The 25,927-nt window shown below is 32.8% G+C and overlaps 1 protein-coding gene across 6 annotated transcripts in view; it reads left to right on the top strand.

The window, feature by feature from the left end:
- The window catches only part of G2E3 (G2/M-phase specific E3 ubiquitin protein ligase), a 61,138-nt gene that overhangs the window by 16,096 nt on the left and 19,115 nt on the right, over positions 1-25,927 (top strand). Inside the window, exons 3-14 of one of the 6 annotated variants that reach the window (XM_039870454.1) lie at positions 97-154; positions 2,954-3,005; positions 4,908-4,948; positions 9,798-9,895; positions 11,969-12,070; positions 14,633-14,757; positions 15,530-15,695; positions 18,982-19,088; positions 19,571-19,687; positions 22,291-22,415; positions 22,522-22,654; positions 24,742-25,049. In XM_039870454.1, the coding sequence (XP_039726388.1) occupies positions 4,912-4,948; positions 9,798-9,895; positions 11,969-12,070; positions 14,633-14,757; positions 15,530-15,695; positions 18,982-19,088; positions 19,571-19,687; positions 22,291-22,415; positions 22,522-22,654; positions 24,742-25,049 (1,318 nt within the window). In that variant the 5' untranslated portion in view covers positions 97-154; positions 2,954-3,005; positions 4,908-4,911. Of the gene's footprint in view, positions 1-96; positions 155-479; positions 1,115-2,953; positions 3,006-4,907; positions 4,949-9,797; positions 9,896-11,968; positions 12,071-14,632; positions 14,758-15,529; positions 15,696-18,981; positions 19,089-19,570; positions 19,688-22,290; positions 22,416-22,521; positions 22,655-24,741; positions 25,050-25,927 lie in introns of those variants that run through there. The other 5 variants (XM_039870455.1, XM_039870456.1, XM_039870453.1 and 2 more) reach the window with 5 other exon arrangements.

Raw genomic sequence — 25,927 nt, forward strand, 5'->3', positions numbered from 1 at the left:
CTGGGAAGAGTGATATTTCTAAGACCAAGTCTGTTAAGACTTGTACTGTTACTGAGATTTATTCTTACATAACATTGTTTTCCTCCTCTTATTTAGGACATTTTAAAATTCATGTACTGGAAGGGGAAAAAATGATAAAACCAACTAAGAATATGTGAGTAGTCTTTATTTTTTTTTTTGCTTAAGTTTGTTTTGGAAATGGCTTTTTAAAATAAATCATCAATCAAGATTTAGAAACAAAAGTTTTATTTCAAGTGCTAGGGATTAGGAAGAAGGATAATGTGAATTGGTTAAAAGTATGAATTAAATAATGTCTTTAGAACATCCAATTTGGGAGTAACTTTTAATTTTGATATAATTTTATTTTATTATTATTTTTTTAACTACCGTTGTGGGATGATTTCTTGGATTTCTCCCTGGTTGTATGGCTTGTTCATCTAGATCTCAGACGATTTTTCCTTGCTGCTTGCTTCTTGTTTCTGTCACAACTTTGATTTGGTCACCAGAGGGATGAACAGAGCTTCTATCATCTATGCCATTTTTTTTCCTCTCGATATAATTTTAAACAGAAAAGTTAAAGAGACGAGTATAAGGAACTCCTATATGCCCTTTATCCACATTCACCGATTATTTGTGTTTTGTGACATTTGTCTCATCATTCTCCTATCCTAAAAATACCAAGAATAACTGTAGTGTGATAATTAGGTTTTTTGACTTATTGCAATGAGAGAAATTGCAGACCAGAGGAACCAAACGGTTTCTTACCAAACAAAGGGTAAAATAGATTATTTTAGGATTTTAGAGAAGGGTGATACTTAGGTGGAATTTAAATGAAGTTATGTTTTCATAGCAAAGCCAGGGCTGTGTGTAAAGGAGTCAACATCAGGTCTGGACTATGAAGTGGACCCAGGGTGTTGTTTCCTTGAAAACTATAAAATTAAGAGAGAGGGGGAATGTTGTGTTCCAAAAGCCCTTATCTATAGCTCTGGTATCTCTGTTGGAAATCAGAATTTCTTCTCTGTATTGAAATTGCTTACTTATATTCTCCTAGCAAAAGTAGGATATTTCAGAATGTTTCTTCATGTCCCTTTCCAGTCATTTCCCCACCTGAGAGGTAAGCACTGTTCTGATATTTTTCTTGATGCATTGATTTTGCCTGTCCTAGAACTTCATGTGAATGGAATAATGTGGATGCGAATAGTAGCGTGTAGTTTCTTTCACTCAGCATAACATATTAGAGAAGTCATCTGTTTTGTTGTATCTTGAAGCACTTCTTACTTTTCATTGCTAAGTAATATTGTATTTTATCACTATACTACAATTTGTTTATCCATTTTCTTGCTGATGAATGAACTTGTGGGTTTCCAGTTTTGGAGTATCATGAAGAAGGCTGCTAATGAACATTCTTGTATAAAGTTTCTTGTCTGTATGTTTTTGCATGGGTATATGTTTAACTTTTAAGAAACTGCCAAAACTTTTCGAAATTATTGTTCCATTTTACATTCATAAGAGTTCCCGGTTGCTTCATATCCTTTCCGATGTTTGGTGTTGGTAGTCTTTTTAATCTTAGCCATTATTGTGAGTTGAAGTGGTCTATCAAAATAGTATTAATTTTTCATCCTAATTAACAATGATGTTGGATATCTTTTCATGTGTTTATTGGCCATTCATGTATCTTCCTTTGTGAAGTGTCAGTTTATGACTTTTGCTCATTTTTTAGTCTATTGTTTGCTTTACATTGTTGAGTTGTATGACTTGTTTATGTATTCTGAGTACAAGTCTTTGTCAGAACACATCTTTTACAAATATTTTCTCCAACACTGGCATGCATATTCACTTTATTAATGGCATCTTTTGATAAATGGAAGCTTTTAATTTTGATGAAGTGTAATGTATGACTTTTTCTTTTAAAACTTGTGACCCAGTTGAAATTAACTTTTATTTATGGTGTGAAGTATGAATCTAGGTTTATTTGTTTTCCATATGGATATTCAGTTTTTCCAGCACCATTCGTTGAAAAGACTTCCCCTTCCTCATTGAATTGCTTTAGTACTTTTGTTGAAAATCAAATAACTAGAAAAGTGTTGATCTGTTTCTGGGCTTATTCTGTTGGTCTATGTGGAATAGTATTAATACACTTTGAAAAACTATATAAAGTGCTTGTTAGATATTGGCATACATAGGAAAAACCTTTCCCATTCATGTTTTAATAGCATTGGAGGTCTTTCTTATAAGCTTGTGGCCGATGATATTTGGAGGCTTTTCAGCATGGTCCTCTACATACACCTGTGTTATTCTTTTTGTGTCTTAGGAGATTGATGTTCACTTTTATTCTTTTATATTTGTAAATATGAGAAAGCACTTGTTCAGTATAGTTTTAAGGCTGGTAATTAATAAGAAGCTTCAGATTTTTTTAAAGTAACATAGTTGTCTATACATTTCTTATCAAAATCTAGACAGACTTCATCACACTGTCTACCGAGAGATACCTGGGGTCCTTGCAGTGGGAAGGGGAGGTATAGCAGGTGTTATGATTTCTTTACAGACAAAATTTCGTCTAGAATTTTGTCCCTTCATATTAATATCTGTAGCATAATTACCAGTCACATTCAGCAAATATTTATGAGCACTGTGCTGAATGATATGGGGATTTTGCCCTCAGGGCAACTGAAGAATTAACAAATTTAAACATAATAGAAAGTATTATGTAATTAATGTTTGCATTAATGCCACTGAGAGAGTTTTAAATGTCTTTATTAAAGTTGCCTATACCTCAGTCATTATTCTGAGTTACAATAAATATAAAAGTAAACAATAGATAGTTGCATTTCACCCACAGAGGGGAGAGAGTAAGGAATTGTAAGATGTAGAAGTTTGGATCCATATCTAAATCTGTGTTGTTGGAAATTGATTAAACATCATTTTTGAGTTAAAATTTTTATATTTACTCTAGGTGAAGTACTGTTGTCGTGTGATTTTTCGAACTTTCTGCAATAAATTCTTAGGTATGAGTGGATTTATGATATGCTGAATATTATGAGAGTTCAGTTATAAAGAAGTTCTAATAAAAAAGCCATTTTACCTTCCTATTTATTAAATTCATCAGTTTGATATGGACAGCCCCCTCACTCCCATATACCTCTTAGCATGTTAAAATCGGGCTGTGATCTTTAATCAGTTTTGGCCAAGTAGTGCAGTCTGCAGTCATTGTAGGAATATGTGTAAACATCAAAAGTGTTGTCATATGCCTGTAGAGTATAATCAGTGATTCTAAAAAAGAAAAAAAATCCAAGAAACACTAAAGGAATATTTCTTTAACCCTACCCTATATTCATGGTTATGAGGAGGGAATGGGGAAGGTAGACTTGACCTACTTAATTGCAAAGCCTGCTTAAAGTGAAACTCTTTAGTCGTTTTATGGATTCTTTGAGGAAATACCAATCTTGATGACACAGGTGGTTTTGTAAGGAAGAACCAGAAGATATTGAAAACTTGGAGTCAAAGTGATTCAAAAGACTTGGACTGTGACTTTTTATGAAAGCACAAAAGTGATATATATATATAAAAATCAGTGTTTAAACAAAATAGTTATTACAATCAACATGAAATATAAATTCTAAGTTGTAAGAAAACACTGATGAAATTTAATAGTAAATTTGCACGGGTTTTGTCCTTTGATATTAATATTCTGTATTTTTTATCGTGCTCTTTATTTTCATGTAAAGTGTCAGTCACTCAGTTATAGGCTAGTCTGTTAGAGTTTTGTGACCTTGGACAAGTGTTTAACCTCTCTGAGCATTGGTTTTGCAAATTATAAAATGAGATTACGTGTACCTACTAGCATCATTGTTTTTTCTTTTCCATTTAAATTCCAAGAGCTAATACATACATTATCATACTTGAATCTCATAACAGTTCGAGGGGACAGAATTACAAGACATCCTGCAATTCACAGTTCAAGTAGGCTGTTCATATATCCTTGGTAAAGTGAAACTTTGATATTAAGACGTTTTTCTTCTTCCATTTGATCTTTTGACACTGGAGAACAGTTAGAAAAAATTATATTTCAGTAATGAATATAAGTAATTATATTTATTAACTAGTGGGGAGTGAGGAGACAGAAGCAGATCAGTGTCTTTTCAGTATATAAACGGTTGAGCACTGTACTAGACTGTGATGTGGCAGTCAGATGCTTGCTGCTCTGTATAGAACCCCTGTAAGTGTAATAGACACAAATAAAGCCTGATTGTTCTGCAGGCTACTCAGATATGAATGGCATTGCTATTGATGATGTGATTTTTTCCCCCCTAAACAATGAACAAATCTTGGTATAATTATGAATAAAAATAAAATACAAATTTTCTTGACTTTACATAGGAGTTGTAGTTTGGAAATATTCATTTTGTTCTAAAATAGGAAGAAAAAAATATGCATGATGGAAATAATCATTTTGTCCTAAATTAAAAAATGGAAATAATCATTTTGTCCTAAATAAAAAAAGATTATATGCATAAAATAGGCTTAGGTTCTAGGTTAATGTAATTTTAAATAGGTTTGTTGGGTTTTTTTTTAACCTCCTTGAATATTTAGAAGAAAATTAGAAAGTCTAGACTAGGTTATATAGATTTGTTTGTTGCACTGCAGGATGTTTTGCAATTCTGTTCCCTTTCCAAGGCAAGTAGTCATCTTAATCTTTTGACAACTAGAAACATTCCCTCCCATTTTAACAATGTCTCCAGACTTTACCACCCTATTGGTCTTAGATGTGTAAAAGGTGAGGAAATTATATATTAGAGTAAGAAATGATATGCAGCTTATTTGTAATCAGTACATGGACTAAATTAAAATAGATAATTTGAGACTTTTAAAATTAAGATGGTTATATTATATCTTCTTATTTTTTCTAGTAAAATGAATGAAAATAAACCTGATGGTTCACAGACTCTCGGTAAGAAACTGTATTTAAAATGTTTTCAAATATAATTTAAAATATTAAGATATTTTACTCTTACCTTTTTGTTATAACATCTCTTTAGAATGCTACTCAAACAATAGGAATGAATTCCCTAATCCATGCTACTTTGTATATCCGTATACTGAAGTACAATATTATGTGTATTCATTTCAATAAAATTCTACTATAAGAGGATAATTCGCCAAATTTTATTTGTATTCTCTATATGTATTTATCAGATATAGTTTGTATCTGAATAAAACTATTTATTTAATAAATGTTTTCCGTTTCCTTACAAAAGGAAAAATACAGGTGAGAACAATTTAAACAATACACAAAAGTTTAACATGAAAAAGGAAAGGTAGCTTTAAGTGCTCATTACTGTCTCCTTGCATAGATGCAGACCTTTGCTTTTAGTTGTTTCCTTCATTTATTAGTTATAAAAGTATATATTGACTTGCTACCAAGGAAAGTGAGAAATTTAAATTGTTACTTTATACTCTTCTCCCACTACCTCTCCCTCAGTCTACCCTTTTTAAGATTTACTTTTCGATTCCCTCCCAAATTAAACTATTACACTTAAAACTCTATACATTCCCTATGACTTATAAATTATCTGTTGACTACACATGATTAGATAAGGAAATTTGCATTCTTAAACCTCCCTCCACTTTCCTGATTTTACCTACAGACTTCTATCAACTATACTAATAGTTCTGAAACTTAGTAATTCATGGACTACCTTCATGTATTTGCCAAATGCAAATACTACCTATACTGTTATTTACTTAATATTTTTGCCAAGATGGACTATTTTTTATATATATGAATGTTTATTTCAATATTGTAATACAACCAGTATCATTTGTTATAGTAGAAGGTGATCTTAGGAATAATGAAGTCAGAACAATTTTACTATGTTTTAAACGTTAATGTTAAAAAACAAAGGTAATCTACTTATAAAAACGTATTCCTGGAACCTAGTCTGTTCTGCATTCAGGGTCTTCATACAGGGCAAAGAGGAGGAGGGGGAACAAATGGAAAGCCACAGGCTCACAGTATATAGCAGATGCAGCTCCATCCAAACATGTATCATGAGGACTCCTGTAGTCAGAATTCTTTCTATTCCTCTTTCTCTTGATAGTTGTACATGCACTTATAACTGAAAGTTATAGGCACTGGGGATGGAGGAGTTAAAGTGGGAACTGCTGGTCTAAGATGTCCAATATACAAATGATAATTTGCTGGAATTAATGTGGTCAGTTACTTTGTATGAGGAAGGCAGGTGAGCTTAAATCTTTTAAAAGATGGGGCAAGGGGCTTTCTGTTATGCCTTATTTCATTAAACTAGAGTGAGGAGGGCAAATGTCGAAGGGATGTTTCACAATATTAAGTATTAGCCCATGCTCTTTGTTTCCAGTCCTGGAACCTATTTTGTGAAAAGCCTGTTAATAAACATAAGGTACCTTTTTAATGCCTAATATCCATTCTTTATTACATGTATTAGTTAATAGTTAAGTTAAATAAGACTAGCTGCTATAATAGGTAAACCCTGAAGTCTTAGTGGTTTAACACTTACTCATGTTACAGACCAGCATGGATTGGTTAGGGAGATGGGGCCGATATTTAGAGATTCAAGCTCTCATCTTATATTGATCTGCTGACTTTGTCTTTAGCTAGTGATTTTTTTCATTGTTAGTATGTTATTTGAAAATTTTTCAGTGCTAGTAGATATCATTAGATAGAAAAGATCGACAATTATAATACTAACACTTATTCAGTTCTATGTGCCACACCCCTTTTATTATATTACTATATATTATCTCATTTAATTCTCATTCTAGCATAGTTTGAAGTAAGTTCTATTGTCCTCATATTTAAGATGACAAAACAGAGCCATAAAGTATTTATGTGACTATCTAAGGTTATGCAGTGAGAGTGTAGAACTGAGTCTTAACTCGCATCTCCCTGACTCTACAATTTGCCTTTTTAAGTTGTTGTTGTTGTTGTTATTATTATTATTATTATTATTATTATGGTAAAATGCACATAACATTTATCGTTTTAACTATTTTGAAGTGTACAATTTGATGGTAAGTAGTACATTCACAGTGTTGTGCAACCATCACCACTATCTAGATTCAAAACATTTTCATCACTCCCCAAGGAAATTCTGTACCCATTAGGTAGTCACTTCCCATTTCCCCTGTCCTCAGCCCCTTAAAACCACCAGTCTGCTTTTTGTCTATATTTGTGGATTTACCTATTCTGGATAATGTAATCTGTTATATAAACAGAATCATGTGTATGACTTTTTGTGCTTGGCTTCTTTCACTTAGCATAATGTTTCTAGAGTCATCCATGTTGTTGCATGTATCAGTACTTCGTTTTTTCAATAGCTGAATAATATTTCATTGTATGGATGTACAACATTTTGTTTATCCATCTATTGATGGACATTTAGTTTGTTATGCCTTTTTTTTTTTTTGGCTAATGTGAACAGTGCTGCTATGAACATTAGTATACTAAGTATTTGTTTGAATATCTGTTTTTATTTCTTTGGCGTATATATCCAGGAGTAGAATTGTTGTGTCACATGTTAACTGTTTAACTTTTTGAGGAACTGCCAGACTACGTTCCAAAATAACTGTATCATTTTACATTTCCACTAACTGTGTATAAGGGTTCCTATTTCTCCACAGCCTTGCAAACATTCGTTATCTGTTATTTGTTACTATAAATGTTGATTTATTTTGATTATAGCCATCCTAGTGGGTATGGAGTGGTACCTAATTGTGGTTTTGATTTGCATTTCCCTGATGAGTAATGATATTAAGCATCTTTCAGTGTGCTTGTTGACTATTTATTGACTATTTTTTGGAGAAACGTCTATTTTTTATATTTTTGCTGTTGAGTTGTGAGACATTCTTATACTTTCTGGGCACTAGACCCTTAATAGGCATATGATTTCTAAATATATTCTCCCATTCCGTAGATTGTCTTTTCACTCTCTTGGTAGTGTCTTTTGATGTACAAAAGTCTTAAACTGTGATGAAGTCCAATATCTATTTTTTCTTTTACTACTTTTCCTTTTATCTAAAAACAATTGCCAAATTCAGAAGTTATGAAGATTTTCCCCTATATTTTCTTCTAAGAGTTTTATAGTTTTGGCTCACAGTTAGGTCTTTGATCTCTTTTGAGTTAATTTTTGTATATGGTGTGAGGTAGGGGTTTAATTTTATTATTATCTCACATGGGGCTATCTAGTTGTTCCAGCAACTATTTGTTGAAGAGACTATTCTTTCCTCATTGAATTGTCTTGGCATCCTTGTTCAAAATTAATTGACCTTAGATGTTTGGGTTTATTTCTGGACTCTTCTTTTCCATTAATCTATATGTCTATTCTTATGCCAGTACCGCACTGTTTTGATTTCTGTAGCATTGTCGTAAGTTTTGAGTCTTCTCTTTTTTTTCTAGGTCATGTCTAAAAGTTTGCCTTTTTTCCTAGGACAATCTAAAGTTTTGTTGATCTTTTCAAAGAACCAGCTTTGTTTTATTTTATTTTTTTTTCTATTTTCTATTCTCTATTTCATTTATTTCTGCTCTAATCTTTATTATTTCCTTTCTTCTGCTAGCTCTGGGTTTAGTTTGCCCTTCCCCCCTACTCTAGTTCTTTAAGGTTAAAATTTATTGATTTAGGATCTTTCTTTTTCTATACAGATTTTCATGAGCCTAAAGATCAGCCAGAGGTAAAAGCTTAGGGTTTCTGTGGTCTTTCCTGAACATATATCTAACCCTAAGCATGTGTGTGTTCTTCTAGATTCCCCCTGGTATAGTCAAGAGATGTTCAAAGCCCTTATTTCTCTGTGTATCCCATTTTCTCAGCTTCTCTCCTAGGCTTTTTCGTCTGTTACCTGTTTGCCCTGTCTGTTGTTATTTGCTTTAAAAAGCTGTAGCTAGTTTGTTTGCCTTAAATACTTTTGACAAACGGTCAGGCTTCAGTCCTGAGAAAATTCTGAGGCAGGAAAAGCTAGAGTAAGCTAACAGGGATGTAAAGCACAGCAACAGGGGAATATAGTCAATAATATTGTAATGACTATGTATGGTGCCAGGTAGGGGTACTAGACTTAGCAGGGAGAATCACTTCATAAATTATATAAGTGTCTAACCACTCTGCCGTATCCCTTCAATATAATATAATATTGAATGTAAACTATAATTGAAAAAATTAAAAAAAAAAAGACAAGCATCTGAGCCCAAACCTCAGAGAGCCACTACACAGATAAAACACACAGTCACATTTCTTTGAGAACAAGGTCCATGTGACACCTCCTCCTGGACAATCCTCACCAGCAACATGGGCCACGGTACCTAAGGCCATTGCCCAACTGGAGAGTGGGGGATGGTAGGTGGGTAAGTTAAAATGCCATAGAGATTTCATCAAAATTTAGCAACTTATTTCTTTATTGAGCATTTCTCAATTGGTGCAAGTTTTTAATTTAGATTTTAGAGTTTCTGAAAAATTGGTTCTTAACGTTTTTGGCAGCTTAATCATTGCTTTAATGGCATTTTAGAGTTTCCTAATCCATTATTTTCAGTGATGTTACCCTGCAGGCTGCCATTTTAACTATATACTGGAATTCATCACCAAAGATTAATGAAAAAAGTATAGTTACATTATGTTTTAAAAGTAGGTGTTGGAAATTTTAAGTTACCGATAACAATATAATGTGATTTACTCACTCAGAATTAAACACATCAATTGAGAGACTCGCCAATTTCATGGGGGTTTTTTGAAAAATTAAAAAATATTTTTATATCTATTTACTTTTTTTACTGTTAGCTTGTGTTTTCTGTCGAAAAAATGATGACTGTCCTAATAAATATGGAGAAAAGAAAACTAATGAGAAATGGAATCTCACTGTACATTACTATTGTTTGGTGAGTATAATTTATAATTAAATTCTAGAAGTTTGATGTTCTTATAGAGAATATAATTCGATCCTAATGACGGGTTTCTGAGAATTGGATAAGTCATTTAACCTCTGAATCTCATTTCACCTGTATATAAAAATAACATTTTTCACTTATCTAATACTGAAATTCTGAAATTACTTGGTACTTATAAAGACCTGTCAATATTACCTGTTTATTTTTGTCTAACCTTTTAGGACCTAAGTGAAAAAAGGAAAAAATGGCTTAGTCTCTAAGGAAGAGTTGTTCTTTTTACCCCTTTCTTGTTTTCATTGTGCTAGTGATAAAGCTTAGAAAAGAGTTGTTTGAAGGTTCAGGGAGTAGAAGAAAAACGTATTATTTCACAGAGAACCTGGAAAGAAAAGTTCTGAATAAAGTAATAAATATTTGTAGAAAAGGAAATAGGTTAACTTATGGGTCACTCAGAAGAAAGAAAAAGTGATTTTATACTGAGAATTCGTCTCTCATTTGTTCTCTCTTTTCTCCACCATTTCTTACCTCACTGAATCTGTGTCTGAAGTTCTTACTTCCTGGGTGCCTCCATAGGGGCTGTTTACAGCATTGCATTTGGCTTCTTCCATAGCAGGTGAAAAAGAGAGGTACACCAAGTAGGAATCATATGACCTAGTCTTCACAGTCATATCTCACTGTTACTTTTGCTTTATGCTGTTTGTTGTTAGAAGAGAATCATTAAGTCTAGCCCACACTCAAGGGGTTGAGAATTAGGTCCCACCTCTTGAAGGTGTATCAACAAATTCGTGGACATATTTTTATACTCATCACAGTATCCATGTTAAAACTCATTAAATGCTTCCTTAAGAAAACATCTAACATATTCTTTGGTGGTTCTCTAAGATTACAGTTTTGTGTCTCAGGTACCCTGTGGGTTAAATAGACTTGTTGACTGGTCTAGGAACCTAATTACTTTATACCAAGACTTAAGAGAACATGAAGATGGCATACCAAATCTGCTTATAAGTGGAGTCTATTATGGTTTGCATTACACAAGAAAACTTTTGCATTTTTCTAAGAGTTTATTTTACTTTTTACATATTAGAATTAGGAGAGCTATTAGTGGGTTGTGTTTTTGTAATTAGTTCTCAAATAAAGTGTATCACTTTTGGTTTTCTTTAAGATATAGTGTACTGGTTAAAATAAGCCTCTTTAATCACTAATTTGACATATTTTTGAATTATTTAATATATTTAAGTGGATCATATCAAAATTTTTCTTATATAGTGTGTCTTATTTTCTTAGTGAACTAATTTGAAAACATACTGGCCCTAGGCTCAACACTTACAAGATTCTATTTTGTTGTGAACAGGAAAGTTTGGTAATGTTAACAAATGGCAATGGAATGTTAACGTGAAAAGAGACTTAGAGACAATCTAATCTAGTCCAGTGTTTTTATTTTTGTGTTTAAGATCAGATACATCAAATTACTTGCCTAGGGTTCCAGAAAGTTGGACATGGAACCTGGTTTACAAGCCAGGATTTCTTATTCACAGTCTCATTCTTTTTCTTGATTCATGCTCCCTTAACATATTTAAACTGAAGTTAAAAATCATTTTTAAATGATTTTAAAAAATTCAACCATTTCTATCAACTACATTTCAATAGGTTTCCTCGTAAATATGCCTTCATGATTCAGAATCCAGCTGGATTTAAAGTTAGCCTGAAATATCACTGATAATCTGAATTACTTCCATAGTATTTCCTATTATTACATTTACACATTTCAGTATTTACTTTTTTCCCGTAAAACGTAATCATAGGTGGTTTTTGTTTTCCTTCCTTCTTTTTTCTGTTATTTCCTGGAATACTTTAGAAATCAGTTTGGTTGTATGAACTGTGTCTTCCAAATCAAAGAATATGAGTAACTTCTTCCTTTGACCATGAAAAATATCTATTATAGTTAAGAGGTTCTTGAAATTTGACTTGTTTTATGTCTATTTGGGGGAGGGATATTATAGATATTAATATATTTTATTCCAAACTAGTTTATTAGAGTTTATTTTCTAATTGAGAATATATTCATAGTTGATGTCAAGTGGAATTTGGCAAAGAGGTAAAGAAGAAGAAGGAGTTTATGGTTTTCTAATAGAAGACATCAGGAAAGAAGTGAATAGAGCTTCTAAACTGGTAAGTGAATTATTTTACTCATTACAATAAATACCATAAATAAATAGTCAATCCTCGAGAAGTCTTCTCTATTCGTTTCTCTCCTAAAAATTTGTAAGAAAGACTTTGATTTTATGTTCCAGTGCTTATTTTTGTCAAATATGGTGAATTTTAGAAGAATATTTCTATTTTTGCAAATGAAAGAGCTTAAATCCCCCTCCCCCCATCCCACCCCCGTATAATATATGTGACGATACTGGATTTCATTTCATCTTATTCCAACCTACCCATCATTTCACCCACTCCTACCATCCGAACTATGAACATATTGCCTGTCTGCTATTCTTCAAACTTCAATCTTGAGTCAACCCAACCATTCATTTTTTATTCTTATACCTCAGTTGCTTGAGTTGGAATGATGGGTTTAGGTAGAAATTACACAACTCTGCAGACCTATAATTTATGATCGCCACACCTCTTGTGGTCCTTCTGTGATATGCTGTGCTTGTGTTCAGTGCCTTCTTTTCAGTATTCTAAACTTTAACTCCTCATTCATTCAGTTATAATTTGTGAATCTTCTGTGTAATAGCTAGTAGATTACGTGTAAAGAAAGGACTGTAGGTCTCCATGTAGTCTGAGGAGAAATAATGAAAATGAAAGAATAAAAAAGTTAAATGTGAAGATAGAGTAGCGGTCTACAATCTGCACAGAGAATTAAAATAATGTTCTGTTTGTCCCCCCTTCCTGCCCCTTTCAATATCCCACTCCCACCCCTTGGTCTGGTAATTAAGGAGGATGGGGAAATAAGCAGTTTCATTCAAGAAATTCTATAAGGGAAGCACGTAGAGGCCTTCATTTTAGTTGAGGTAAAGAAATGGAGGCAATTTTTTAAGATGTTGAGGATATAGAGGACTTGATGGTAGAGAAGAGGTTCTAGAGCAGGAGTCCGCAACCCCTGGGCCTCGTCCCCCTGGCCTGTTAGGAACTGGACCTCACAGCAGGAGGTGAGTGGCAGGCCAGCAAGTGAAGCTTCATCTGTATTTGCAGCCGCTCCCCGGCACTAGCATCACCGCCTCAGCTCCACCTCAGATCATCAGGCATTAGATTCTTATAGGAGCATGGGTCTCTGGTGCCAAAAAGATTGGAGATCACTGCTCTAGAGCACAAGGGAAAACCTTGGGAGAGAGGTTACCAGTGGCATTTATCTTAAGGGCCACGTGAGAGTATTAGTATCAAAATTCCTCAGCCTCCTGATGGTAGTGAACTTGTGGTGAAAGATGGCCTCTAATGGTCTCTTTATGGTTTAGAAATACCTATTTTTAAAAAAATCTGAATTCTCTCTTGAGTATACTATATTGTGAATCTTTGAGACTGTCTTAATCTTGAAGAGGTGTCTTCATTTGTGACCTTAGACTAGAATTTTGTACGTCAATTTACTGGGAAACCTCAAGTTGGCAAGTTATTCTCCTATGACCTGGTGGTACCTGAGGAGTCAGCAGTAAAACTCTCTAATCTCTTCATCAGTGACCATTATAATGACCTTCTCAAGGGTTCCAGGATGTTGTTAGGTACTGCTCTGTATTTTAATAATGATCGACCCATCAATAGCCTTTCTGTTTCTATACCACTGTTGTACTTTAGTTAGTGGCCGTGGTATTGTATTTGTTTCCCAGGGCTGTCATAGTAAATTACCACAGGTTGAGTTGCTTAAAACAAATTTATTCTCTCACAATTCTAGATACCAGAAGTTCCAAATCAAGCTATTAGAAGAATGACTCCTTCTGGAAGCTCTTAGGGAAGATCCATTCCATGCTTCTTCTCTTCTACCTTCTGGTGGCTGCTGGCAACCTTTGCAGTACTTCATTTGTGACAGCATAACTTCAGTCTCTCTTCCATCTTCACGTGGCCTTCCTCTCTGTGTGTCTGTGTCTTAAATCTCCCTCTCCTTTCACTTGCAAGGATGCCAGTCATTTGATTTAGGGACCACTCTAAATCCAGGATAATCTCAAGATCTTTTATTTATTTACATCTACAAAGACCCTGTTTCCAAAAAAGGTCACATTCATATAGATACCAGGAATTAGGACTTGAATATATCTTTTTAACCTACTATAGGTATCTAACACTTTTTCATTTGGTTAGGATAGAACGATCCTAGCCAATTTTTTTACAGGTTGGTTTTTAGTATTGTTTCGCTATTCTCCTTGGTCAATATTTCTTAATGTGTTTTCAATTAAAATTTGAATGAGACTTTCATGTATAGCCATTATATTTATAAACTCTTCAGTTTAGAATATTTTAGCAAGTAGGAATGAAATGAAACTTCTCTTTGTTATTCATATGTTAGGTTACAGATGTTTCCTATGTCAGAAATTGTTATAGGAGTGAATCTTTAGTGTCTTTTAGATTGTTTCTGGATAGAACAGTTTTTTCAGGGAATTTCTTTAATATGCCATCCTCACAGCTATAATATGATGAAAATAATTTTCAGACTCCCCTCAAAGAATATTCATTTATACCTAAGTCAAGTTATAGTACTCAAATTTTGTATGTTATAGCCCCTATTCGCATATTTTCTTCTAGAAATGCTGTGTTTGCAAGAAAACTGGTGCTTCAATTGGATGTGTTGCACCTCGATGTAAACGAAGTTATCATTTTCCTTGTGGACTTCAGAGAGAATGTATTTTCCAATTCACTGGCAATTTTGCGTGAGTTAATTAACTGTCGAATGTGAAAGATGACTGTTAAAGAAAAGTAGATAATGGATACGGATATTCCCATCTTCCTTTATGGAGTCATTTTTATATACAAAGTCTTGAGAATTGCTGTGACGAAAATGAACATATTCAACTTCAGCTTTCAGCTCTGGAATATAATAAAGAAGTGTTAATTTATTCATATTCAGTGAAAAATTTTGCCTTACATAATTCTAGATTTTTATATCACTCTTTAGATTTAATTGTATAAATTTCTTTCACGGGGCCGTTTGTATTTCTCATTGACTAAATTGAAGGCATATAAATCAGGTGGAGTGCAAAAAATAAATATTATGCCATGGGATGCCCCTGAAAATATTACTTACTGAGTCCACCTTTAAACATCAACATTTTATGAATTTTGGTATTTATTATATGAGTAAATATTTAAAACTTAAAGTTCCTTTCTTTAATTTTGTACATTGTTGCATACAACAGAAATATATTCTGTTGCTAACAATATTACATAGGATTTTCAGCATAATATTAGTTACTGAAATTCTGTGAGGTAAGTCTTACCACCAAAAGGCTCACATTTTGAAAGGTCAGTTTGCCTTGGTCATAGATTATGAAACTGATTTATAGTGCCAAAGTTCCAGTTTGTTGTAGGTCGGTTATTAGAAAGATATAAACAAATTTTCTATTATAAATGTGAATTATAATGCTAGCCTAGTGGTGATTTGTAATTTATTAAATGTTGGTTTTAAATAATTTACATTTTTAGGTCATTTTGTTGGAACCATCGACCTGTTCAAATAGTTACACCTAATAATTATAGAGACTCCTTACCATGCACCATTTGTTTGGAATTTATTGAGCCTGTTCCAACTTATAGCATATTACGAAGTCCTTGTTGTAAGAATGCTTGGTTTCATAGAGACTGTTTGCAGGTAAGATGTTATATAAGCCTTTCTGGTATAAAATTGGTTGATTGCTGTTTTGAATTTAAAATTGGAAAGAATTAACGTGTGTTTTAGCTCTTATTAATTGTAACTTTTTAAAACAGCTTTATGAAGCATATTTTACATGTAAAATTCACCCTATCAAAGTGTACGATTAATATTTTAATAAATACTTTAGATACTACTTTTTAATGTATGTACACTTGAAAAACTTTGTTTTTACAAGTTTGTAAAAACATTGTGAAATACAAATTCCTTGTTTGTATTTCACAATGAATAAAACGCAGATTTTAATTCCCAAGTTTATTTACATATTTAAGCTTAGAAAACCAAGATATGTGAAATGACCATTTAACTGTAAGCTACAATATTTAAATGTTGAGGCCTTTTTTTTAAACTATGGTCAGTACTTTATCATAACTTCGTGACAGGGAACTGATTACTGTCTAATGAATTAAAAGTATTAGTTCTTTGAGAGCTAGTTTGTATGTCAGACCTAACCACAAGTTCTCAAGTAAATGAAATATCATAAAACATGACATAAATTTAATACTTTTTGAGTCAGAAGATACTTGAAACTTAAATATTATTAGTAATATCAAATATGTAGTATACATATGTGATAGTGCTAATTGATAGTTTTAGTTAATAAAAAGCCAAATAACAAAGGATTTACTTAAGTTTAATACTTTTTGAAAGCTTGGCTTTTATTATCATTTAGTAAAATCAGATGTTATTCCTGATTACAAATTATCTATAAAAGTATTTTTTAAAGTTAAGAGATGTTTTAAATCCTCTTGTATTTCAGTAGCCGTAGAAGTACTAACAGTAGTGAAAGTAGTAAAGCTGGATTGATTATTTTCTCTTTTTTTTGTATGAGCCTTGAACATTTATGTTTAGGATTATTCAGTTTAAAGTGGCAGAATGGAGCTTGTTTTTGTTGGGTAAATATTAGAAATTCTGTTGATTCTTACAAAGAAGTGTTTGTAAAAGGATCCAGAGAGTGCAGTTCATAAACATGAAGTGTTATCTTTACCTATTGAGGAAGAAGTTCACATTATATGAGAATCTTTGAAAAGTAATTTATTTTAATTAAGGGTTTATATTTGAATGAGTGTAATTGCTGTCAAATGTATCATCTTGTTAATTTTATAACAGTATGTTATTTTTCAAGACGAATAAGATTCGCCTCATTTATGTGTTAGTAGTGAATCGGAGAGAGGTTCTCAAACTTGACCTAGTATTCATAGGGTTTTTTTGTGAACACTCTGAAAATAACCAAGTTTCCAATTCTGCCATTAAAAAGTAGAAATAGTATTTCTAACAAAAACGTAGGTCTACTTTATATAAATATAATTTAAAAATACAGCCACATGGATACCTGTCAGTGATATAAATATTAATAAGCAGTTGTTACTTAATTAGAACCAATTCTTGAGCCACGTTCTCTAGAGGAGTTCCAGTGACTTTCCCACTCTGGTACTAGAGTCTTAACTGAAATAATAAGTGGAGTCTACCCTGTTTATATAGCTACAATAATACTTGAATAATTTTTCTAAATTTCTGAACTTTATTAATATAAAAGAGTCAAAGTGAGAACAAACCTATGCAATAGAAAGAGAATTGTATATGGTTAAGTAAATTTCATTATTTTTGACCACTACAAATGCTATATACTCTGGATATGTAGGGAATTGTCACTATTCCTGTTCAGTTTGGATTTCTCAGTCATTGCTCTGGTTTTGTTGGTAACTTCTATTTATCCAATGGTATTTTTTCCCTTCAGACTAGATTCTTAACTTCCTTGTATTATAGCCTATATTTTACTAAGATAGTGACATCTGTGTACAGTTGCTCAAAGACCCTTTAATTTCAGAGATTTCAGTAACTCGTTGCTTTCTTACCGAATGCTCTGTGTATGTATGTATATGCATGCGTGCACACGCACGCCACTTGCTAGTCGTTTGAACCTGTGTATGTATGTATATGCATGCGTGCACACGCACGCCACTTGCTAGTCGTTTGTTCACTTCTTTGTTCACCATCCACAAATCATTCCCCAAGACAATCAAGCCCAATAGATATTTTTGTATGTCCTTTTTTGTTGGTATTCTCTGCTTTCTCTGTGATTTAACTTAATGTACTCAAAAAAAAAAAAAAAAAAAACAACTAGACTTTTACAGGAGCTTACTAACTGGTCTTTCTCTTGCATGCCTTATTTTCTATTATTTCTTCATACTACTGGCTTTGGTTTACCTCTTTAGCCTCATTACTTAGTTAAGTATGGTCAGCATGTAATCCCTAAGTATATTATTAATTTGTTCCCTAATAACATGTGCTTTCTCTTACCAGTGTGACTTGATATATGCTATTTTTAATTTTTGTAATGTCCTCTTTTCTTGGCAGGCCCCTATATCTTCTTCCAAACTTAGCTTTGACCTAACCATCCCTGTGGCATTTTTGTCAGGCTCTTATATAGACTTAGGTACTTCTACCTCTCTTCTGTGCATATATTTAAACAACAACAACAGCAACAACAATAACAGCAACAACAACACTGTATTATAATTATATACTTGTGAACCTACTCACAGGAATTCCTTGAAGTAAAATCCAAGTCATTTTATATTTCTGTTTTTGGTACATAGCAGTGTTTGGCACCTATGTAATCGGGGTTAAATATTTGTTAAATGAATGTGTGCTACTAGATTTTTTTCTGGGGATTGGCTATTCTTTCTAGTAGGCTTATAGTTTTCTGTCTCCTGCATACCCTCTACCTGTTGCTTCTGTATTTTATTTGCTAAAGAGTGAGATACGTTTTATACTTCTCTCCTCTTAGAAGGAAAACTAATAGACTGAATTAGAAACAGAACCAAGGATGCTTTTTATGTAACAGTTATTCAAACATCCTTCCTACATGAAATAACTCAAGATTCTTACTATTTTATTCACAGAGAGTGATGGACAACACAATATTTGGGAACAGAAATAATATTAGATACCAAAGGTTGAGAGGAATATATGGCTAAATATATAGATGTAAAGCAAATAACCGTCAGTTCATTGGCTTAATTTTTTTTAACCATTGGGAAAAAAGATCTCCACATTTTAGCATTGGGATAATTTAGTTTATCAAAGTTTGAGAACCAAAAGCATAGAAAATAAGTTTTCATAATATATTAAGTAAAAATAGCACATGATCTGTTAGCTATAAAGTTCATAACCTAATAACCTGTTAAATTGTTAATAATATATTTCCTATTTTCCACTATAGGTTCAAGCGATAAATGCAGGAGTGTTTTTCTTTAGATGTACAATATGCAATAATAGTGACATATTTCAGAAAGAGATGTTGAGAATGGGAATTCATATTCCTGAAAAGTGAGTAACATGTAGCCTTTGGAAAAAAAAAAAGGTATTTTAAATGTAGGAACACCTCACTCATGTACAATACTAATTGATTTACATATGGATATAATAGGCTTCAAAATGTGTGTATAAATTATCTAAAAGAATCAAGATGTGATTTAAAATGTATGAGAATGATATTCATAGTACTTAAAGATGAGGAATCCATGAATAATACTACTCAACTTGAAATAAAAAAATTGGAAGTGAAATGTTAATAAAAAATGTAGGTTTTATAAAATTTCTGCTGGATTTTTGATTTAGCATTTGAAAATTCACTGTAAGACTAATTAAGTATAGGATAAAATGGCACTAGTGTATTTACATTTTGAATGAATTAATGTTAAAAAAACAAGTTTTATCCTCATTTCTAGTATGAAGTTATTTTTAGGTTCATTACCAATCCTTTTATGTAACATTTTAGGTCAAAGTATATTTTATATCTTCATTTACAGAGATGCATCTTGGGAATTAGAGGAAAATGCTTATCAAGAGCTTCTGCAGCACTATGAGCGTTGTGATGTGCGGAGATGTCGTTGCAAGGAAGGGCGAGACTATAATGCACCTAATAGGTATATCAAGAAGTTCACTTGTGCTTAATTGTGTTCTTATTTAAACCTGCTTGGTAAGCAGGTTTCTAGTTAGTGTGATGTAGTTTGCTATTAGGATGCTTGAAGTTTTAACTCGAGATGAGGTATACTTAATAAATGTGTATTTACATCTGTTTACAGAGAAAGTATTGTACTCAGCATAATTGCAACTTATTTCTGTGGTGTATTTTCATGAGGCTCTATTTTCTAGAGCTACATTGTCCTAAATGGTAGACACTGGGCACACGTGACTATTGAACGCTTGAAATGTGGCTATTTCCAATTGAGAGGTGTTGCAAGTGTAAAGTACATACTGAAGACTTGGTATGTGTCTTAGTTCGCTAGGGCTGCAATAACAAAATACCACAAACTGGATGGCTTAAAAAATATAAATTTGTCATCTCCTAATCCCGGAGGCTAAATGTGCAAGATAAAGGTATTAGCAGGTTTGATTTCTTCTGACGCCTCTCCTTGGTTTGCACATGGCTCCCTTCTAGCTATGTCCTCACGTGATTATCCCTCTGTCTGTGCCCTCATCTCCTTTTATAAAGACACTGGTCATATTGGATTAGGGTCCACCCATAAGCCCTCTTTTGTCTTAATTATCTCTTTAGAGGCCCTGTCTCCAGATACAGTCACATTATGAGGTACTGGGTGTTAGGACTTCAACATAGGAATTTTGGGGAGACATAATTCAGCCCATAACAGCAAGAAAAAAATTTTCTGTGTATACTATACTGTGTTAGATACTAGAAATCAAGAGTAGCTTATTTTTAAGATGTAGAATGAAAAGCAACAAAGCCAGTTTTGTCCAAATTTATGTAGGAAATTTTATTAAATTTTTATCCATGTTGTACAATCTTACTTGAACATGGCAAGGTGAAATTTAAAGTGTAGAGCAGAATACTCAGAGCCTTATTTCTCCTGGAAGGTGATTTGGCTGGCTGAGCTGCTACTTACTTGGGAAGACTCAGCTCTGAGGTCTTGCCAGCTTTGGAAAGTTTCCCCTAAGTAACTCTTACCACTCCTGATTCTCCATTCTGTGCTGGGTTTTTCTGTAGCTTTGCTTATTACAATATAATTGACATTATTTAAATTTGTCATTAGACTAAAAATTCTTTAAGGGCAGAGATCTCATTGAAGATGTCAAATAATGTGCCTTTAGATTACTTGATCTGGTGACTCTGAATATTCATTTGTAAACAATAATAACCCTTTCAAGGTTTCTGCTGAGGCACAGATGAGAAAATGTAAACAGTAAAGCACTTTAGGGTTCTAAGAAGCAATATATTCCTTATTATCCATATATTCTAAATTCATTTTAAGCTATTTTAATTAATATATATATATATTTTTTATATATCACTGGTTATCCAGGCAGTAGCTACCAAACTCCCTTTTTTTCTGGCAGCTACTTGAGATTGCTATCTTTTGCTTTTTCTTCTGGGACCCAGATGCCTTCTATCTAAATGCTTTCTTTTTAATCTCACTTCTCTCATTCTAGTGATAGGAACACAGTTTTGCTGCAAGGCAGCATGGTGTAATGGTTAGGTGTATGAGTCTGAAGCCTCACTCTGAGTTTTAACAGCAGGGTGAACTTGATTGGGCAAGTTATTTACCTCTCTATGTCTTGGTTTCCTCTTCTTTAAAATGGAGGTAACAGCGTTTTTCCTTACCTTCTAAAATTAGGAGGATTAAACTTTTCATGTAAAGAGTGAGAACTGAGCCTGGTATATAACAAGTACTCATGTTAGCTGTCATCACTCTTTCTCTTCATCATCGGTTGGCAGAACTATATTGGGAAGTGTGGAGGAGGAACACACAGTATACACACCTATATCACAGAGAGGGAGATTCACCCATGCCTACCAAAAGACGGGGGTATCCAGTTACCTCTTGTCTACATACTCAGGGAGCGTATCCATTTTTATACAGAAAGGGTGTACTATAACCAAAAAGGAGGCCCTACACAAAAACTCCCACCTGTACCCATACAGAAAATATGAATGCGAACTGGCACACATCACACAATATAGTGAGGTGGGGAGTGGGTGGAGAACAAATGAGAGACAACATAAATATGGGCCAAGTACTGAGTCCAGATTCTTTGAGCTGCATAATACCTGATATGTTTAAGCAAGCTTATTGTAGAAAATAATTCCTCACCTTGGATAGGAAAGATAAAAGTTAGATAATTTACTGAATGCTTCTTCCATATCATACACACTGGTTCAGCAGTCTTCCTATGAGCATAGTCATCTGCAAACATAAAAGAAAAAAAATATTCCCTTCTTCAATCATATTCTGATGTATATATTCTTTGTATATGTGCATGTACATGTTGATATTTAATTTAGATATTTTAAGTAAGAATATTTAGAGGAGGTGGTTATAAACATAAATAATGAAATAGGAAAAATGCTTTAAGAAAAAGTAATGCAGTATCAAAGCAGATAATCTATTTTTCCTCCTTTGGTAAAGGGTTGGTTGTGTGTGTGAGGCATACAGTGAGGCCCATTGTAGTGTTAGTGATTGGAATTTGACTAATATAAAATGTTAACATTTGCTTCTCTTTATGTCCTCAGCAAATGGGAAATAAAGCGCTGTCAGTGTTGTGGTTCTAGTGGAACACATTTAGCCTGTTCCTCACTACGATCATGGGAACAAAATTGGGAGTGTTTGGAATGTAGAGGTATTCTCTACAACTCAGGTAATACTTTGTAATTTTGAATAAAGATGTTCTTTTTTCAAATATACATTATAAAACATTTCTACCTATATTTCTGTTATACTAATATTGGGCTTTAAATCTGCAGGGAGTTTCCAAAAAGCCAAAAAACATACGTTACCCAGCACTAATAATGTAGGAATAAATGATTGTTTGTTGGAAGAGTCTTCACCTAAATTACCCAGACAGTCACCTGGAGCCCAGGGTAGAGATCTGCTGAGGTGTGTATTTTGAATTGGGGAAAAATATAAAACTCTATTTTGAGAAAATTAAACAGGAGGTGGCTACATACATTAGAATATTAGCTGATCTTTACAGTAGTCTTCAAGAGTGTTTTTCAAACAGCAGGACCCAGCATTTGATCTTGAAATCATGCAATCAGCATTTTAAAAAGAAAATGAAATAAGATAGAATAGAATATCAGTTTGCGTTGCACATAGAAAGAATGTATATGAAATATATTTTACTTATTGTATACTGAGTCATAATGTAAAATATATTTTTATTATAGATCATTTTTAAGATATTTTAAAAAACATGGACCTGGAAAATGTACATAAAATGTTATTTGATTATGGAGTAAGACGGAAATTAAAGTAACAAGCACACCATGTTACTTTGTTAAAAGGAAGGAATCATTTGATATAGAAGTCTTATTTTTTCTTTTCGTAATCATTTGTATGTTTGTCAATGTCAGAGGTCTAAATAGCTCTGTAGAAAGTTAATGCATACTTAAAAGTATTATCATATTAATGCCTATTTTCAGAAGATAGCAAAATAAATAACTTTCAAAATCATTCATAACCATTTAAATAAGACTAGAATTACATCTTTATAGTGTGTCATGTAGTTGTTCAGAATTTTTAAGTGTATGTGGTTTTACCAAAAAGTCTATAGAGCCTTGTAGCCAATAGGGAAAAACAGACAACAGTAAAATTAGTAGCTAAGCATGAGGAAGTACTTTCTTGTTAAAAATAATATCAAGTTAAAACTTAGAAGAGCAAGAGAATTTTTGTGAAAATATTCGATAACTAGATTTGCAGTTAGAAGTGGAATACTGTTCAAAAAGTGAAGAATTACTGTTTTAAGATATCGCTTGTATTAACTGAAATTTGTTATATTTTTATAACATTTTTAATATGAAAATAAATATGTACAATAAAATATTGTACATATTTTATTGAAAAAAGATGTTTACATTAGTTTTAAATAATTTTAATATTTAGGTCTCTAAAGATGTTACACCAGGGAAATTTGATTCCTTGCTCCTGCTCTAATGTGCCATCAGGCTCTAGAAGAATAGCTTCTACACTCCCATTTCAGGCAGGAACAAGGAATCAACCTTGCTATGAGAAGGTATATTTTGGAAGGGTTATCTTCCAGAAAATTGTGATTTTCCTTCAACCTGGGTTAATTAATAGGGGATTGTGTGAAGAAAGAAAAAGCAAAGCCTGACCTGCACTGGGGCATTGTAAAGTCTTAGGATGGGAAAAATTTATACATAAAGATGACACATGACATTGCCCCAAACAGGATCATTTTAAGTACATTAATTTCAATTACAGATGGAGAAACTGAGGCAGGGAGCATTGAGTTAATATGTACAGTCGCCCAGATGTCTTATTAAGACACAGATTGCTGGGCCACATGCTCAGAGGTTCTGGTTCTGTTTATCCACTGTGGGGCTCAAAAATTTGCATTTATAACAAGTTTCCAGATGCTGCTGCTGCCGCTGGTCTGGAACCACACTTTTAAAATTACTGGTATAGACTAAAAAGTACTACTTAAAGGGTTGTGAATTCTATTTATAATATTAACTCTACTGTTAATTAACCTTATAATTAAAATACATTGTGTAATCTCTTAAAACTATAGTTATCTCATATAGTAAGCAGAGGTTACCTTTGCTCTATTTTTAAAGGACCTAGTGAGCATGAAATAAGATACAGTTAAGCAAGTATATGTTGTAGCCATTGTCCAGAAAGGTGTTTGAGCTTCTGACTCTTACACCTAAATCCACTGAATTGATCAAGTTTGAGATAATCATCAATCAACATCATCATAAATCTTTATGACATTCGATTTTAATTTGATAGAAGGTTGAGCAGAAGGAATCAAGAATTTAGAATTATAGTTATCAAATGACTATTTTTGGTTCCAGGGCAGCCACTGTCTGCTTTTGGGTGGGAGATGGGGAAGAACTTCCTTTTAATCTTTTTTTCTATTCTTTTTTTATTGGCTGTATAACTGCTGTTCACATAAAGTACTTTAGAGTACTTACCGCTATGTTTAAATTCATGTTTTATAGGCAAGGCAGCAAATTTAGAAGAGACATTTCAACAATAATTATAGAGTTAGGATTTCAAATTATAAAAAAGTCTAAAAGATTATATATCAACAAAGCTGATATCTGGAATAGTGCCTTAGATGGATTCAGAAATCAAAAGTTTAATCCTTCGTACACAATTGAAGTAGCATATGTTAATGAAAATGATAATTTTGGAAGAGAGCATCCTGGATCAAAGCATGAATTCCTAAGTCTTTTAATGCAGCATCTTGAGAACTCAGCATTGTTTGAAGGGTCCTTGTCAAAGAACTTGTCCCTAAATTCTCAAGGTAATTATTCATTATTGTACATATTTTATACCATATATAAAGAAAGAGATAGCTGGTTAAAATTAATATTCAATACCTGTGGTGAAATGTATAATTTACTTTGTTAATAAAATACTGATAGAAACATAGAAAAGAGGATGTGGGAATGATATTTTTAAAAGTAAATTTTTGTAGTGAAAAATTTTCTTTAAGAATATCTTTGATTTTTTATAGTAATATCCTCCTTGAAGTGGTTTCATAATTAACTTTAACCTTAAAATATATTTTGCATTCTAATTTCATTCAAATGGGACGGATGATTGTTTGAGCCCTTCTTGTTCAGATATTTGGAATTTGCAGTTGGCATGTTTCTTCACATCCTAGGATTTTTATAACATTTTCTGGTCCACACGTAACAGATTTTTTAATGTACCTTTGCTTTCAAGAATTTTTCTTATAATTTTGTTTATGATACTTTTCTGTCTTTACTTCTGGTGAGGAGTTAATGTGATTAAAACAGGCATCTCAAAACATTGGTTAATTCTCGCATTCTTTTTTAGGAGCTTTTATACCACTTTTGCTGTAATAGGAAATTCGAAAGAGTGAGAAGACTTATTTCATTCCATTTGAATTTCCTCCTATATGTTCCCTAGAACTTCCTCACCGTTGCCCGAAGCATCACTGAAATAATTGAGAAACTACCAAGGATCATTTATACTCTATACAGTACACACAGTATAATTCTAAACTTCCTTTAAAAAAAAAAAACAAAAACACACTCAAATAATAAGTAATGTTAACTTAAGGCAGTTTTAGTACAGTGGAAAGTACATGAATTTAAGTTACAAAATCTGAATTCAGTCTATACACATCACTTAAAGTAGCTTCATATCCTTAGA

Source organism: Pteropus medius, unplaced genomic scaffold (genome assembly GCF_902729225.1).
Source record: "Pteropus medius unplaced genomic scaffold, Ma_sr-lr_union100, whole genome shotgun sequence".
Classification (NCBI taxonomy): domain Eukaryota; kingdom Metazoa; phylum Chordata; class Mammalia; order Chiroptera; family Pteropodidae; genus Pteropus; species Pteropus medius.